General features: G+C 41.6%; 1 protein-coding gene across 1 annotated transcript; it reads left to right on the plus strand.

Moving 5' to 3' along the window:
- The first annotated feature begins 424 nt into the window (after nucleotides 1-424).
- copa (COPI coat complex subunit alpha) lies at nucleotides 425-16,098 on the plus strand. Its single transcript, XM_040143889.1, has 30 exons — nucleotides 425-691; nucleotides 1,061-1,174; nucleotides 1,278-1,351; nucleotides 2,144-2,224; nucleotides 2,378-2,454; nucleotides 3,317-3,426; nucleotides 5,202-5,311; nucleotides 6,209-6,308; nucleotides 6,849-7,067; nucleotides 7,319-7,469; nucleotides 7,599-7,665; nucleotides 7,778-7,853; nucleotides 8,022-8,104; nucleotides 8,711-8,936; nucleotides 9,253-9,391; nucleotides 10,064-10,226; nucleotides 10,431-10,577; nucleotides 10,820-11,009; nucleotides 11,147-11,242; nucleotides 11,583-11,671; nucleotides 11,900-12,023; nucleotides 12,299-12,388; nucleotides 12,518-12,621; nucleotides 12,891-13,037; nucleotides 13,207-13,347; nucleotides 13,537-13,719; nucleotides 13,951-14,061; nucleotides 14,263-14,424; nucleotides 14,557-14,751; nucleotides 15,686-16,098. The coding sequence occupies exons 1-30, from the start codon at nucleotides 652-654 to the stop codon at nucleotides 15,743-15,745; spliced, it is 3,669 nt and encodes a 1,222-aa protein (XP_039999823.1). The 5' UTR covers nucleotides 425-651; the 3' UTR covers nucleotides 15,746-16,098.
- Nucleotides 16,099-16,456: the final 358 nt, after the last annotated feature.

The raw sequence follows: 16,456 nt of genomic DNA on the forward strand, positions 1-16,456 counted from the left end.
GGGCACTCAAAAATCACCTGAGAGTCACATATTATGGCTGAAAGCTCCAGGACAGCTACTAAATGGACCTTCACTTCCCTGGAACTGCTGGTCGCAAGGCCACGAAGGAACTGTGGACTGCAGCCTTTTAAGCCAAACTGGACTAGAAGTCGTTTAAGCGCTCAGAAAAATGGAAATTTGAACGTCTACATTTCCTATCTGCTGATGATGATCACGTGATACTACCGAGAGCTCCACAGCAGCCACTAAACTGACTTTGCGGTGACACTGTTTCCTCAGAAGTATAGGACACAGTTGTCTGTGGATCTCTCCTGGCTGTAGACCGTACAGAAATAGGTTATATAGATGTGTTACCGTTATGTTTTCCCCCGCAGGCCGCTTGTCGGTTCGGTTCTATTGCGCTGTATTTCTATCCGCAGCCGTCGTGGCGCTTTCTGCGTCAGAGTTTCCCCGCTCACAACTTTATTGTTCCCAGCCGGAAGACAGAACGGACTACGTGTCAGGAAGAAAGAGACTCGGCCAACTAGGCGACGGCGACAAGGCCGTCTGACTTCACCAGTTTCTGGACTGTTTCGTCTGTTTATGTTTTTGGTTTGGCTTTATTTTTTACCCGAGCATTAAAATAAGGACCCGCACAACTGCCCGGTGACGATGCTAACCAAATTTGAAACCAAGTCGGCCCGTGTTAAAGGTAAGAGATTCGCCAGTTGCGCTTAGCATAGGAGCTAGCGTTAGCCAGCAGACATAATGCGGCCCAGGCATTTATCCTCGTAAAGCTGTGTCTGCAAATGAATAAGTATCTTGTTTTAAACGGCTCATGTATCAAAACCTCTTTATTTGAATCATCTATATCACGTCTTGTGTGCATATGTAGTGATGTTGACAACACCTGAACATTTATTTAGCTATCTGGGCTAGCTACGTAACAAACTGCACTATTTAGTTAGACTTCACTACTTTAATATGGTTTCCTTCATATACGTCATAGGAAGATGACCTCTCAACTGGCCTGTTTGCAAGTGATATTATAAGTTAGCTGATCTGCTGTCTTACATTTCAGGCCTAAGTTTCCATCCTAAAAGGCCCTGGGTTCTTGCAAGTTTGCACAACGGAGTCATCCAGCTGTGGGACTATCGGATGTGCACACTGATTGACAAGTTTGACGAACATGATGGTAAACGAGTAATATGGCTCATGTGGAGTATTATGATTATTGCAACGTCCACACTATGGTCTTGATTGATATGTGATTTAACTAACGTGTCTTTCGCCCACAGGTCCCGTCAGAGGAATTGATTTCCACAAACAGCAGCCACTGTTTGTGTCAGGAGGAGACGATTACAAAATCAAGGTGAGGCTGCTTTTGCCACGAAGAAATATCACGAAGCTGCGAGGTATAAGCAAAAGGGATGTTTTTTTTTTTTTTAATCCAAAGTTCTGCAACAAAATTGAATTACATTTTCAATATGGAGGGTGAGGGTGTGTGTGTGTGTGTGTGTGTGTGTGTGTGTGTGTGTGTGTGTGTGTGTGTGTGTATATATATATATATATATCAGGAATCACTGAAATATTGTAAAAAAAACTCACGTACCGCTTAACAGCTAATTTAGCAAATCCCATCTCCAAGTAATAGCAGTAGGTTGATTGGTTAGACAAATGACACACAGTTTCAAAGAGAAGTCCCCCACACCGTAAGTTAAGTGCACTGCTCATAATATCTTGTGAAAGTAGAACTGTAGTAGTATCTTGTAGTAGTCATAAATGGTGGTGAGGAAAACAACCATTAATAAAGGCCAAAATGTAGAAATGAACAAGTGGATTCTTCAGATTGTAAGTATCAAGGTTAATGATTACTCACATTTGTGTCACACACACAACAAGGCAGGAGAGTAAACATCTGCACACACGCTTAGCTGGAGCAACAAACCACTAGGTGTATTAGTGACTGATTGGATCTGACCTAATTACCAATTATGCGGGGCTACAGCAAAGGCTTTCATAAAGTGATGCTCAATGGACTATTTCATGTTACTGTTATGTCTTGTGGATTAAAACATCTATTGTATTAATATTCAGTTGAATTATTGATTTCATCAATATGTTATACATGTATACACTGAGTAAATATTCCTGTTTTGACCAGGTGTGGAACTACAAGCTGAGACGCTGCCTCTTCACCCTCCTTGGACACCTTGACTACATCAGAACCACCTTCTTCCACCATGTGAGTCATTCTGCCACTTTAAAATACATGTGTCCTACCTGGTTCATCACTGATTTCGAGGGCCAGCTTGACAAAAACTCAGTAACTTGTCATCCATGTGAATAAAGTCAGTCCGAAATGAAAGAATGAATGAAACCATTCCGCTTTCTGTAGGAGTACCCCTGGATTCTGAGTGCCTCGGATGACCAGACTATTCGCATCTGGAACTGGCAGTCCAGGACTTGCGTTTGGTAAGACACACCTTAAATTGGACTGTTTTCCCTGTATCATATGATCAGTTTGAAATTTTCTCAGTTGAGTCTTTAGATGATCACTGTTGAGAGTAATCATGCATATGAATGAATGACATATTGGGAATTTCCCTTGATTTTAACACTCTGAGCCTGGAAATCTTTTCCTCATACTAAGCTTGATGCTAGCTCTCATTTTCCAACCAAGAACTTTACTGCGCACCGGTTGCCCATGGGCCTTGGAAATCCTTGAAAGATTGCGAAATACAGAAAATAACACAAGCCTTGGATGATGAAAGAATGAACAAACGGCCCTTAAAAGAACTTGATTATGCTGTTGGTGCAAATTCATCATAGTGCTACATCTGTTTTGTTTCATCATAGCAACCAGTCACATTCCAATGGAAACACTCAGGAACATCTGTATTGATAAATCATCAACTGTTTTTAAAATGAAGGATTTACTCAGAATTTCTGACTCTGAAACATCAGGAAAGGAACTTAAGGTCTTTGACGTCTGTTTAGCCAAAAACATCCCAATTTTAACTCTTAAAACCACTAAAAAGTCATATTTCTTAAGTTTACATATAGCATTTTATAGTAAAGAGTATTCCAGCAGGTCTGTTCCCAAAATTTGTACTTGTCATTTTGAAAATAGTTTTATCATTTTTGCATTATTATATTTAATGTGAAGTATTGAAGAAACTCACTGATCAGTACTCACCACCCTCAACCACTGCTTTACAGAATTTCACTGGAAGCATTTTATTGATCGTTATTTGTTAGACCCTGAACCCAAACATTTAGGTGACCTGTGTTCTGAAAATTCTGAATGTACCCCGTCTTTCCATCTTATCCGCAGTGTGCTGACCGGCCATAATCACTACGTGATGTGCGCCCAGTTCCATCCATCCGAGGACCTGGTGGTGTCAGCCAGTCTGGACCAGACTGTGCGAGTGTGGGATATCTCTGGTGAGGGCTTGGGGAAGGTGGACAAGCAGACAGCGGGCTGGGTTTGGGGGAGGGGTTGGGGGTTGGGGGTTGGGGGTTAGAGTGGTACAGAGGACAAGGAAGGAGCAGGAACAGGACGAATATCAAGTCCTGGACCACCTCTTCTGTCTCTCCAACTTGTAGAGGACAAATCTCTATGGGCTGTTTGCAGAAACACTTCTCCTCTCAGGACAGACTGAGACAGGGAAATAGATGTAATGTCAGAACATAGTTATAGTGTAGTATTTGTTAATGAAATACTACACACTGTAAGTAAACGTTCTTAATGAAGAAAGGGTTTACAGATTAGGAAGGTGTAAGATGTAGTTGAAAAAGAGACAAATAGGAAATTGGAGAGGTGTTTCTGTGCAACTGCATGCTCTTAAATTTTTTGTTGTTGATGTTTCTCGCTTCTTGTTTCCCGTCCTTTCATCTGCTTGTCTTCTCACTAACTAAACCATTAATTGGCTCACAGCTCCCATACATTTCTTACACATGGATATGCATAAGCTTTGGATCTGTCTCCTGTCCTCCTGGGATTTATTTGCTTTCAGATTTTCTACCGCTGAGCATGATTGCATCCATGCATACTGTTTTTATGAACTCATAGATCACATGACGTCATAGCAGGGTGTATAGTTTTCATGCTTAACCCCCCCATGTTACTTGCAAAGCCTCCATTTAGCTTTAAAGGAATGGTGACTTTGCACTTATACTTGCATTATTGGAAGCCTATACTGCTTTCTATACTGTCATTTTTACTATTTGTTTTTAGTCCTTTAAATTGCATCAAGAAAAATAACAGCCATCACCACTAACTGGTTTGAAAGTTTATCTCTTACAGACTTAAACTTCCTCAGTAATTATGTTAAAATGGTCTCATACTCTTCCTGGCATGACTTTTGCACGGCTGGCTCTACTACTGAAAATATATCATGAAATATACAACAATGTTGATATTTCTTGTAGCATTAGTCACCGTATTGTTATCAACAACAACATTCCTAACCCATAATGGTAAAATGTCAATCTATTAACTCTGCATGTGACTCAAACATCCTGGCAGAAAAGTGCACGAGCCACTAAGAAAAACAAACTCCTGACATCCAACGCCCCATCAGAGCACGTCTTTACAACGGCAACCACCACCCACCCCACCCCACCGCCATCAGCCAAGTCCACGTGCACTCCCTGTGTCCTCCTTATCCCATGCTCTCCCTGGAAACATCCACACCTGCACATGGGTTCCTAGTGCCATTTCTTTTCCCCCTGTGTCATCTCTCCTTGCTGTTGAGCTATCTGTTCACCACATTGTTTTAATGGGCGGGAATCATGAACGCAAACTGTGATCTCATTTGAGTCTGGGAGGTAATCGGTAATCTCGTTCTGCTGTCAAATCAAATCACAGCTAATTGGGAGTTTCTTCTGTATGCCAGTGATTAATTAACCCAATCACAGTGCTGCTACAGCAATGATTGTCTCCAGACTCAAGTTAGCGGTGAGTGAGAGAGCAGAGGTTGTGTTGGTGTGTTTCCACCCTGTGTGTGTTCAGTAGTCCAGCAGTGAGTTTTCCTTAAAATTACCCTCAGTAGTCTCTCTGCTTCTCTGATATTGTTTTATATTTGATTGTTTTGTTGACTTGTATTGTGTTTTGTTTTTTTTGCCCCCCCCCCCCTCTTCCTTGTGCTTGGGTTTTGCCCTGTGTAACATAAATATGGCTCCCCCATTGCATGTGGAACTCTTAATGTTGGTTCCAGGTCTGAGGAAGAAGAACCTGTCTCCTGGTGCTGTAGAGACGGAGGTGCGTGGCATCTCTGGTGTTGACTTGTTCGGTGCCTCGGATGCTGTCGTCAAGCACGTCCTTGAGGTGAGCAGCGACTTTCGAATGCATGATTTTAGTTATTTTGTACAGCCTGAGATGTAGTCGTTTGAGTGAAGCAGTCTTTAAATTTGACAGGGGAGCGACGGAAAATTCCTCGTCTGCCCGAGTGACTGTGCTCACTGGATAACTCCTTTTAAAATAAATTTATTTGTGCCTGTGAATTCTCAGGGAGGATGTGATTGATGGTCTTTCTGCCATGCTCTTGTGAAAAAACATATTGACTGTAATGATCTTCTGCTACAATAAAAATCCAGCTATTAAACATAAAAAGTATCCTTTCCACTGAAAAACCGAAGAAGAACAAGTGAGCATTGTGAAGAGATTTTCCAAATGGTCACTGACTTCCAAGTTTCAGTCCTGTTAATGGAAAATACCATGAATAGGGTATAATTTAACAAAGTGGGCAGTTTTCTAAAGTACATTGTTTTCTTTTTGAGTCCTGAGTTGTTACTCCTCAAGGCCAGGAAATGCCCAGCCTAAGAAAATAAAATAACATTGCCTGGTCTTGGTTTTAACATCAATAGCAATAGCTGAAAGCAATCGAGAATTGGGAAACAACCAGGCACAGTCACACTTTCATCTTTGGACTTCTGCACTGGAGGTAATAGGGAGGGTGAAGAGAGTTAAAGATTTCCGCCACTTCTATCTATAATATAATTTTCCTATGCCTTTTAATAAACATTAACATTTTTCCATGAATCTAAAAATGATGATGTTTACTGGAGAGTAATGGTTTGATTTTATTCAGGTGTTATTTTCTCCCGGAGAGGGCAGTTAGTGTTCTAGTGTTCAGTAAGCCGTCAGTCCTTGCCATCAAAGCAAGCACAGGTGATGGATTTTCGTTTGGATTTGTGTGACTTGAGGTTGCATGTCTGTGTCCAGGGCCACGACCGGGGGGTCAACTGGGCAGCCTTCCACCCCAGCATGCCTCTGATCGTGTCTGGAGCCGACGACAGGCAGGTCAAGATCTGGAGAATGAATGGTGAGTTATGTTACACAAGACTTTAAGATGCTAGTTTGCACCCACTAACTATCCCTATCTGCCCTGTGGCCATTAAAACTGAAATACTACTGACGAAGTGTTCATTTCACTGTTTGAAATGACAATATATTTGAAAATGTGTTTTGTGTTCATTGGTTGGAGAAGGTATTGAAGTTATTGTCATATCCCTACGTAGAAATTTCAAATGAAGCCAGTCTATGAGCAATTAAGTGTATTATGAACTCTATGCACTGAAAGAATTCATCAACAGTTAAATACGTCTAATTTTTTTCCAGTTGTAGTGTTTTCTTCACTACATTTTCTAGCATTTTTAGATGCATTTCTCCCTTTGCTGACTCTACAATGTATATTTTTATATTTTTTGATATGTTGATATAAATTGTTTTAGTTTTTTTTTTTAGTTTTTTTTTAAATATTTTCTATTTTAATGGCCTGATCCACTACCCAGTGTTTACATTTGTCCTGTCTCACCTTACACCCATTTTATCTCTTCTAACATGTCTTTCTCCCCTGGTCCAGAATCCAAGGCATGGGAGCTGGATACGTGCCGTGGTCACTACAACAACGTTTCCTGTGCCGTCTTCCACCCACGTCAAGAGCTCATCCTGTCCAACTCTGAGGACAAGAGTATCCGTGTGTGGGATATGTCCAAGAGGACCGGAGTGCAGACCTTCCGCCGGGACCACGATCGCTTCTGGGTGCTGGGGGCTCACCCAAACCTCAACCTGTTTGCCGCTGGTGAGTGGTGACACTGGTCTGCCTCTGAACACGTTTAACAAAATCATAAACCTGGTATTCTGAACAGGGCGTCCCTACCATAGTAAGATTTAAGCGCAGCGCCGAAGCATTTTTGCACAGCGCCTAAACCAAATGAACAGAAACAACTATGCTGGGATTTCTCAACCCAATGTAGTTTTTCCAAAAGGAAAAAAATCCAATATGTACGTGTGAATATTTCACTAAAAGATGGTCTGATGTATGTCCTTTAGGCCATGACAGCGGAATGATTGTGTTCAAGCTGGAGCGCGAGCGTCCGGCATACGCCGTGCACGGCAACATGCTGTACTACGTCAAGGACCGTTTCCTCCGCCAGCTGGACTTCAACAGCAGCAAGGACACTGCTGTCATGCAGCTACGCAGGTAGGTACTTTGTAGTGGTTGTAACATACAATGCAACACACCCCACCTCTCATTCTGACAGGTTTTCATGAAATATTATGATATGAGAGATTGTAACATGTTGTGTTTTATATATTATCTTCTTCCTAGTGGGTCAAAGTTCCCAGTGTTCAGCATGTCTTACAACCCTGCTGAGAACGCTGTCCTGCTCTGCACTGTAAGTACCTCTCAATCAAAACACACTCACATACTAATCTTTTACTGTATATGCAGACGCTCATGTCTATAGTTTTCCCTGTATTTAATGTAATTCTTGGTACTTCCTGCAGAGGGCGACCAACCTGGAGAACAGCACCTACGACCTGTACTCTATTCCCAAAGAAAGTGACTCTCAGAACCCTGATGGTACTGAAACGCCTCAAATCACAAATGTTACCCCTTTTTTCCTCAAACTTTGCTTTGTAAACGGTCATTTACTTGTCATTTAAGATGTTGCTCAATGCCATCAAGTTGAATCCCTTTAGATATACTGTACTTAGCGACTAAAGTAACACAGATACTGTCATTTCTCAGCACCGGAAGGGAAGAGGTCCTCTGGTCTGACAGCAGTCTGGGTGGCCAGGAACAGATTCGCTGTCCTGGACAGAATGCACTCTGTAAGTCCATTTACGGGCAGTAACATCTTGACTATGGTTTCATCTTGAAAAGGAGGGCAATTCTTTAAAAAACTGTAAAGAATAGCCTGACAAAATGTTGTTTTACCATTCAGAATTTGATATAAGTCATTGTGTAGAATGGTCCTGGTCTATGAAAGGTAGATAGTCGGTAGTCAAAGGTCTGATAAAGCATAGAGTTTTGAAATTGAAACTGAGTAATGTTTCAATTAAGTTTGAAAAGTTGTTTATTTTGTGTGTATTATATTTCCTCAAATACATATACACTTTCATTCATGATGAACATGTAAAATTTCTCCTCTCCAAAATAATAATTTGGGAGAGGAAAAACACTTTAGGATTTTAAATCTCAAGCTTATTTTAGAGATTCAGTCAGTAAAATTTAAAATGTAAGTTACGTACTATCGGTTATTATTAGCACATTATTATTATTATAGGAGTATTTGTGTTTCACTTTCATATTTTTAAAAAGCTTTTGACTTAAAATGTCTTTCAATCTTTATATCAGTACTCTCTGTATCTGCATCAACTTTTTGTTTATTTAACTTGAACTCAGCTCTTTTAATTGTATTTCCCTCTCCTTTGCAGCTGCTTATTAAGAACTTGAAGAATGAAATTGTGAAGAAGGTTCAGGTGCCAAGCTGCGAGGAAATCTTCTACGCGGGGACAGGCTCGCTGCTGCTGCGCGACGCCGACGGTGTCACGCTGTTCGATGTGCAACAGAAACGCTCTCTGGCCACCGTCAAGATTGCCAAGGTCAAGTACGTGGTGTGGAGTGCCGACACCAGCCACGTGGCTCTGCTGGCTAAACACGGTGAGTAGATCAGATGAATATCTGCAGGTACAAACAAGGATACTTATCAGAGAGCCGCAACTTCTTTATCTTGTTTGCGCTGCCAGCGCTGAGGCTCTGAATTTCTTGCTCACTGCGCTATGATTCCTCGGACAGACTTGAAATAAGCTGGGGCAGACAGTAACTTGATTTCACCCATGCTTATCATGATGGTGGTAAAATAATTTTCTGGAGGATGTAGTAGTCCACTGACAAACCAGACATTTATCTCTGTAGATTCTTTAAAAAAACAAAAACTTTTGAGTCTAAATCTCCGTTGCCTCTCTTCATCCTGCAGCCATCATGATCTGCAACCGTAAGCTGGAGAGTCTTTGCAACATTCATGAGAACATCCGAGTGAAGAGCGGAGCCTGGGACGAGAGCGGAGTCTTCATCTACACCACATCCAACCACATCAAATATGCCCTCACCTCTGGGTATGTGCTGCTGAGAAATGCTGTTTCACGTAATGCAACTCTTGGCACAGGTCTATTATCAGGCATTTAACAGTCAGACTGGCAGATCCTAACACTCACCTGTTCACCTGATCAATAAACTAGATACGGAGAACAGAATAAGATCTCGCTGAGATAGAGCCGGAATGGCTGGAGGTATAGACGACTTAAGCCAAAATGTAAATGCTTAATAGACTGCTGGTTGGCACATTTTTCCAGCAAGTGTGGTCACTGACCTGATTTCAAAGATGAAAGAGGTTTTTATAGTGCAGAGGCACTAGAAGGGCAGACTACGTGAATGCTGGTTAGACAACATGTCAAAAACCAGTTCATAATGTTATCCAATGTGTATTCTTTAGAGGGTAAGTTTTAAGTTTCTTTCACCAAAAAGACTTCACTCATTGCGTTCTCTTTCTTCAACTTCAGAGACTTGAAATGCAACAGAGGTTGTTGCGTCATTTCAATTTTGAAACAATCACCACAGTGACTTAGCATTTTACCAGCAAAGTGGTTGTTTTTGGTGAACAGTAATACATTTTATCTCCATATATATAACTTTATATTGATTTGAAAACAGAAGTAGTTTTGTTTTCTGTTCTGTCCTTTTCTGTCTTCCCCAACATCTAACGTGGTACTTTCGTTGTGTCCCTGCAGTGACCACGGCATCATCAGGACCCTGGACCTGCCCATCTATGTCACCCGTGTGAGGGGCAACAGTGTGTACTGCCTGGACAGGGAGTGCAGGCCGCGCGTCCTCACCATCGACCCCACAGAGTACCGCTTCAAGCTGGCCCTGGTCAACCGCAAATACGATGAGGTGGGTCTTTGGTGATTGCTGTTTGTGTGAATGGACGATTGGTGTATACTGTACCTGCGTTTTGGCAATATTGTATTCCATTGTCAATGCCAGTAGTTTTGCATCTCTAATCCTAATTTCAGACATTTTTGACCTTCTTAACTTTGTACTTGTACGCCCAAATGCTAGTTCTGATATTATTCCTGTTACGGTTGTACCTTCCAGGTGCTCCACATGGTGCGCAACGCCAAGCTGGTGGGACAGTCCATCATTGCCTACCTGCAGAAGAAGGGCTACCCTGAGGTGGCGCTGCACTTTGTCAAGGATGAGAAGACACGCTTTAGTCTGGCACTGGAGTGTGGCAATATTGAGGTGGGTTGCTGCTAGACACAATTAAGACACGGCTTCTGATTTACCACATGTACCTTTTCTGAATTATATTCTGTAATGTTTTTCTTTCATGCACATTTGCATACATATGTGTTGATGCTGCTATATTTTCTGATAAGCCAATATTAGCTCTGCTGTCTGCTTAGTTTTTTTTTTTTTTTTTCATGAGACAGAGGTTTAGGGTACACTTTCTTTCCATCATCTCTTTTACTCCATACTACCAGGTGGCGCTGGAGGCAGCGAAGGCCCTGGATGAGCGTAGCTGCTGGGAGCGTCTGGGCGAGGCAGCGTTGCTGCAGGGTCACCACCAGGTCGTGGAAATGTGCTACCAGAGGACCAAGAACTTTGATAAGCTCACCTTCCTGTACCTCATCACTGGCAACCTGGCCAAGCTGCGCAAGATGATGAAGATCGGTGAGTGATGGAGACCGTAGTAAAGGGTCTGTTGTGTTTTCATCATGCAAATGATACGGTATTTTGGTGAGGGTTCGTGTCTTGAGTGACAATTATCTTACAGTATACCTAATATCCGTGTATTTTGTTATGTGTAGCTGAAATCAGAAAGGACATGAGCGGTCACTACCAGGCAGCTCTCTATCTGGGAGACGTCAGTGAGAGGGTCCGCATCTTGAAGAACTGTGGACAGAGTGAGTTCAGTTGTCACCGTTAACTTTTTTCACTCCGTTTTGCAAACCACATGTTCCTGTGCATTGAGGGTTGGTTATGTGCGTACTTCTGTCCTGGTGCCCACGTCTTTGTTGCTTGTAGTGTGACCAAGGACCAACTAAGCACCTTCTTTTCATGCTTATGTTTTTTAATTTTCATTAAAAGTATAAAAAAATAATTCACAATTAAGTGTCAGTTTCAACCTCGCCATTAATGTGCTTACCTCTCAGTACTGCTGGCGACATTTCTTTTCTTTTAAATTGTTAACAGTGGAACAAAGAGCCAACACCTGTAACTTTTTGTCTGTGCACATGCTTGCAGAGTCTCTGGCTTACCTGACTGCAGCCACCCATGGGCTAGATGAAGAGGCTGAGGCGCTAAAGGAGACCTTTGACCCAGAGAAAGAGACGGTGTGTTGGGAAAACATTCTCTCTACCTTCATACACATAATATGGACATGCATAACAAGCAGTCTGAAACAGAAATGGAGCACTCAGTAGTTTTTGCCCCCCCCCCCAGTGTAGCAAAACATTTTTACATGTTTTTTACATTTTCAGGTGCACCAGAGCCTCTGGCAAAAAAAATTTGGATAAATACATAGTTTTAATGTTATTATAATGTCGAATCTTGTCTTGTAGGTTCCAGAGGTTGATCCAAATGCACAGCTGCTGCAGCCCCCTCCACCCATCAACCCTCTGGACACCAACTGGCCTCTGCTCACTGTATCAAAGGGCTTCTTTGAGGGAGCCATTGCAGCAAAAGGTGAGTCATCAGCCCTGACCGATGCACATATACCATATCTCCATGCCTGTATATGCAGTGTCTGTGTTCCTTTCAATAAAGACGACTGATCAGTTGTGACAAGTTTCAGTTAACTGCTCTCCGAAGATACACCACTGAGAAGTGTTTTCAATTTATAAAATGTGTTGAAAGTAAAAATAAAAAATAAACTTACTTGTATAAGTTGTGGAAACCTTAGGCAGTTGACTTTTCCAGAGTGAGAACAGTGTTTTTTTTTTTTTTTTCCTGTGTTGTAGGAAAGGCAGGTCAGATGGCTGCCGATCTGGACATGGATGCTTCAGGAGGCGAGGGCTGGGGAGACGATGCTGAGCTTCAGCTGGATGACGGTAAATTAAACAAAAAAAAAATATTTTAACAGGACTTTTCAGTGAGCAGACTGGGCCACATTATCATTAGTGCGGCATTGTATAAAGTGTATAGATTATTTATCTCTCCCATTTTTCTCTGTCTCTCAGATGGCTTCATGGATGCCCAGGAAGGATTAGGGGATGAAGGACTGGTGAAAGAGGAAGGAGGAGGCTGGGAGGTGGAGGAAGACCTGGACCTTCCTCCGGAGCTGGTGAGGGGCGCCACATCATTACAACAGGGTTAACACTAGACAGAAGACAAGTGTTGATAGATATCACCTCAGGTCTGCTCACCACTTTTTTGACGTCGCCAGCCCATATTCTGTCAGTTTTGTCTGTTTTCAAACTTCACGTTTTACCTTCCAAGAAATGAAACGGGCCACTGAGCCTCTGAATCTTCTTACCAGTGTAGCTAACTGTTGTCGATGGTAAATGTTGAATTGTCTTATTACAACATCTTTGTCTTGTTTCCAACCATCAGGACATGCCAGCTGGTGCAGGTGGAGGAGCAGAAGACGGCTTCTTTGTCCCACCAACCAAGGGCATGAGTCCGACCCAGATGTGGTGCAACAACTCCCAGCTGCCAGTGGACCACATCCTGGCTGGCTCCTTCGAAACAGCCATGAGAGTATGTTAGCAGTGTGATACTATTTTGTATTCTTTGCTTTTTATTTCGTATTACTTCTTAAAATAAACGTGTATAAAATTTTGCCTTAGATGAGGCCAACCACTAATTGCATGTAATTATTTATTTACACATTATACTGAAATGTACTTTTCACCCTTCCCTACCACAGCTGCTCCACGACCAGGTAGGAGTAGTGAACTTTGGCCCGTACAAGTCGCTGTTCATGCAGACACTGTCCAGAGGCCGCACCTGTTACCTGGGGCTGCCTTCCCTGCCCTGCCTGCGCAGCCATCCCCAGAGGAACTGGAAGGTACAGCTGTTGTTATTGTCTAATGTTCTTTAGGACATCAGGTGTTTTGAGATGTTTGCTTTCATTTTGTTTAAAATAAAATCTGGCCCTACTTTTATTTATTTATTTATTTATTTATTTATTTTTAATATATAATAGCATTTTCTTGGTGAATCTAATATGCAAACATACATATAATTTATTTTGTAGGACTGCGGGGCTAAGCAAGGCCTGCCTGCCGTGGGACTGCGCCTCTCCGACCTAATTTCCCGCCTGCAGCAGTGCTACCAGCTGACCACTGCCGGGCGGTTCGAGGAGGCTGTTGAGCGCTTTAGAGTCATCCTCCTGTCTGTACCGCTGCTGGTGGTTGATAACAAGCAGGAGATTGCAGAGGTGGGCACCATGCTTAATTTGAAGTGCAATCAGTTTAATCTTAATAAGTCCAGTAACAAAATTACAATAGACCTACACACCTGTGGCAGTTGGCTGCTCATACAGTTTAAGACTCCCAAATTAAGTGAAATAGCTCACATGTACACCTAGATATATTCAGAAATTTGAAGGTATTAAATTTTTATAAAATTATTATAAAATTTTTTGATTGTGATTTTGTGTGTGTTTCAGGCTCAGCAGCTGATTACAATTTGCAGAGAGTACATAGTGGGTCTGACCATGGAGACAGAGAGGAAGAAGCTGCCTAAAGACACATTGGAACAGCAGAAGAGGCTGTGCGAGGTAAAAATCTGTGCTGTGCCTTGATTGAGTGTCAAAGCTGCTGTTGTAGACTGAACGATAACTAAAACCTGCCAAAATGTGTTGTTGTCTAAGTTTACACCTTGGTGATTGATTGTGATCCATTTTTTTCATTCCTTAGCCTAATTTTTTGATGTTGTTTGTTTGGTTTTTTTTTTGTTGTTTTTTTTGCCCCCCCTGCAGATGGCTGCTTATTTCACCCACTGTAATCTCCAGCCCGTCCACATGGTGCTGGTGTTGCGCACAGCTCAGAACCTCTTCTTCAAACTGCGTAACTTCAAGACAGCTGCCGGCTTTGCAAAGCGCTTGCTGGAGCTGGGGCCGAACCCAGTTGTTGCACAGCAGGTTGGTTGTGCGACATCCATAGAACCACCGACTGAGATTTTTATTGATATTAAAGTTTTCATTTTTTAAGGGATAGGACAGTACCATTTTCTCATCTGTTACTGTATTGTTCAATCTCTCCCTGCTATTCAGAGCCGCAAGATTTTGGCTGCTTGTGAGAATACGTTTACAGACGCCCACCAGTTGAACTACGACCCCCACAATCCATTTGACGTGTGCGCTGCCTCTTTTGTTCCCCTGTACCGTGGACGCCCTGTTGAGAAGTGCCCTCTGTCTGGAGCCTGCTACTGTCCTACGTACAAAGGCCAGATCTGCAGGGTCACACAGGTAGATCTGGAGGGATATGTACAACTCTAGTCAACCTGAAAAGCTCTTCAGAATAATAGAATGCCTTTTTTATATTTTACTTTATAATCATCATCCCTCATCAGAGTCACAAACAGAAATAGGTCTCAATAGTAGCAACAAATGCACAATTTAAAAGCAAAGGTTATCGATTGAATGGGATAGAAGTTGAAAGTATACACTCAGTGTCCACTTAATTAGGTACACCTGTACAGTCTAATGTAATCCTATGCAACTGTTCTGCCATAAAGTCTACTTTTCAAGTAAGGACAAAAAATTACAAACACCTCTCAATATAATGTAGTCCAGTACTTTAACTATGACCCCAATAATAGACATATAACCGAATTTACACATTTCCGACAATGTCGCCAACAACTGAACACTATGAATGTAAAGATAGCATTCATTGTATTGGCTGTTGTATTGGACTGCATTAGATTCTATAAATGTATCTAATAAAGGGGCCACTGAGTGCATATAAAGAAAAGTTCAAATATATTTAAGTTGGATGGTATTTGTTTTTGGATAGGGAGACACATTTGTGAACACCATCATTTATTTAACAAATCGTCATACACATTTTTTAATCTTGTTTTTATTTGTGCATCATTAAATATGCATTTATCACTGGTGTTGAGACTAATGTCTCTCTATACAAAGTAACAAATAAAAAAATGAAGAAAATGAGAAAGTGAAACCACAAATACAACCTGTAATATAAACAGCTGAAATCTTATGAAGTGTTCACCTGTTGTGTTTCATTAAAAAGATTAGTTTGGTGCGTGCTGGTGGTTTCGATGATATATCTATTTAGAAAGCCAGAGAAGAGAAAAAATAGATTAGTTAATGATTATATTAGTCACTGTTTCCCGCCCTTGTAACCTCTAACCTTTAATTTTACCTTATTTTCTAGGTGACAGAGATCGGTAAGGATGTGATCGGTCTGCGTGTGAGTCCTCTTCAGTTCCGTTAAGAGGACGTGGAGATGAAGAATCTGTTCAGCGAAACACATCAACACATACTCTGTAGAAATAATAAAATTATTAGCATGAGAAATTAAAGCAGAGATATATGTTTGCTCACAGGGATGTGAAACCTCTTAAATCCTTTCAACTATCTAATTCCATGCACCATCTGTCCTGCAAAAAAAGCTTTTTCTTGTAACTGCTGCTGCGACCTCTCTGTGCTGTGGCTTTATTTGAGCTGTAAACCTAACACTGTTGTCTGTTTTCTGACTTGTATGAGATGAATAACTCAAAGTGAGCATCACTGCTCTGTGTATCTGGGGAAAAAATAAATAAAAAAATGCTGTTTTACGAACAGAAATGCAGTGTATCTGTGGTGTGTTTGATGTGGTATGGGAGTCGATGAGTATGGGCGTCAATGTGGTTAATTTTTGCCCAATAGAGTGTGTGTATATATGTAGGTAGTATATAAATCTGGGTTAGGAATATTCAAAGTCTAGCACAGGGCTGAGTCATCAGGGAAGTAAAGTGAGTAGAGAGTTGACTCACTCCTCCGATGACATGACTTTAATCCATTAAAAACAAAAAGGTAAATGGTTGGGAGGAGACACATTAGTTTGCAACGGGTACATGTTTTACCGGACCCGAAGCTAATAAAATAATACAGAAAAAAAAAAATCAATACTCCCGGTGCAGAGATCCAAACGTGCATTTTTTTT

This window comes from Xiphias gladius, chromosome 14 (genome assembly GCF_016859285.1).
Source record: "Xiphias gladius isolate SHS-SW01 ecotype Sanya breed wild chromosome 14, ASM1685928v1, whole genome shotgun sequence".
Taxonomy (NCBI): domain Eukaryota; kingdom Metazoa; phylum Chordata; class Actinopteri; order Istiophoriformes; family Xiphiidae; genus Xiphias; species Xiphias gladius.

Coding starts and splice junctions, on each gene's coding strand:
- copa (XM_040143889.1), top strand. CDS start 652: ATGCTAACCAAATTTGAAACCAAGTCGGCCCGTGTTAAAG. Junction 692..1,060: donor CAAGTCGGCCCGTGTTAAAG/GTAAGAGATTCG, acceptor CTTACATTTCAG/GCCTAAGTTTCCATCCTAAA. Junction 13,348..13,536: donor ATCCCCAGAGGAACTGGAAG/GTACAGCTGTTG, acceptor TTTATTTTGTAG/GACTGCGGGGCTAAGCAAGG.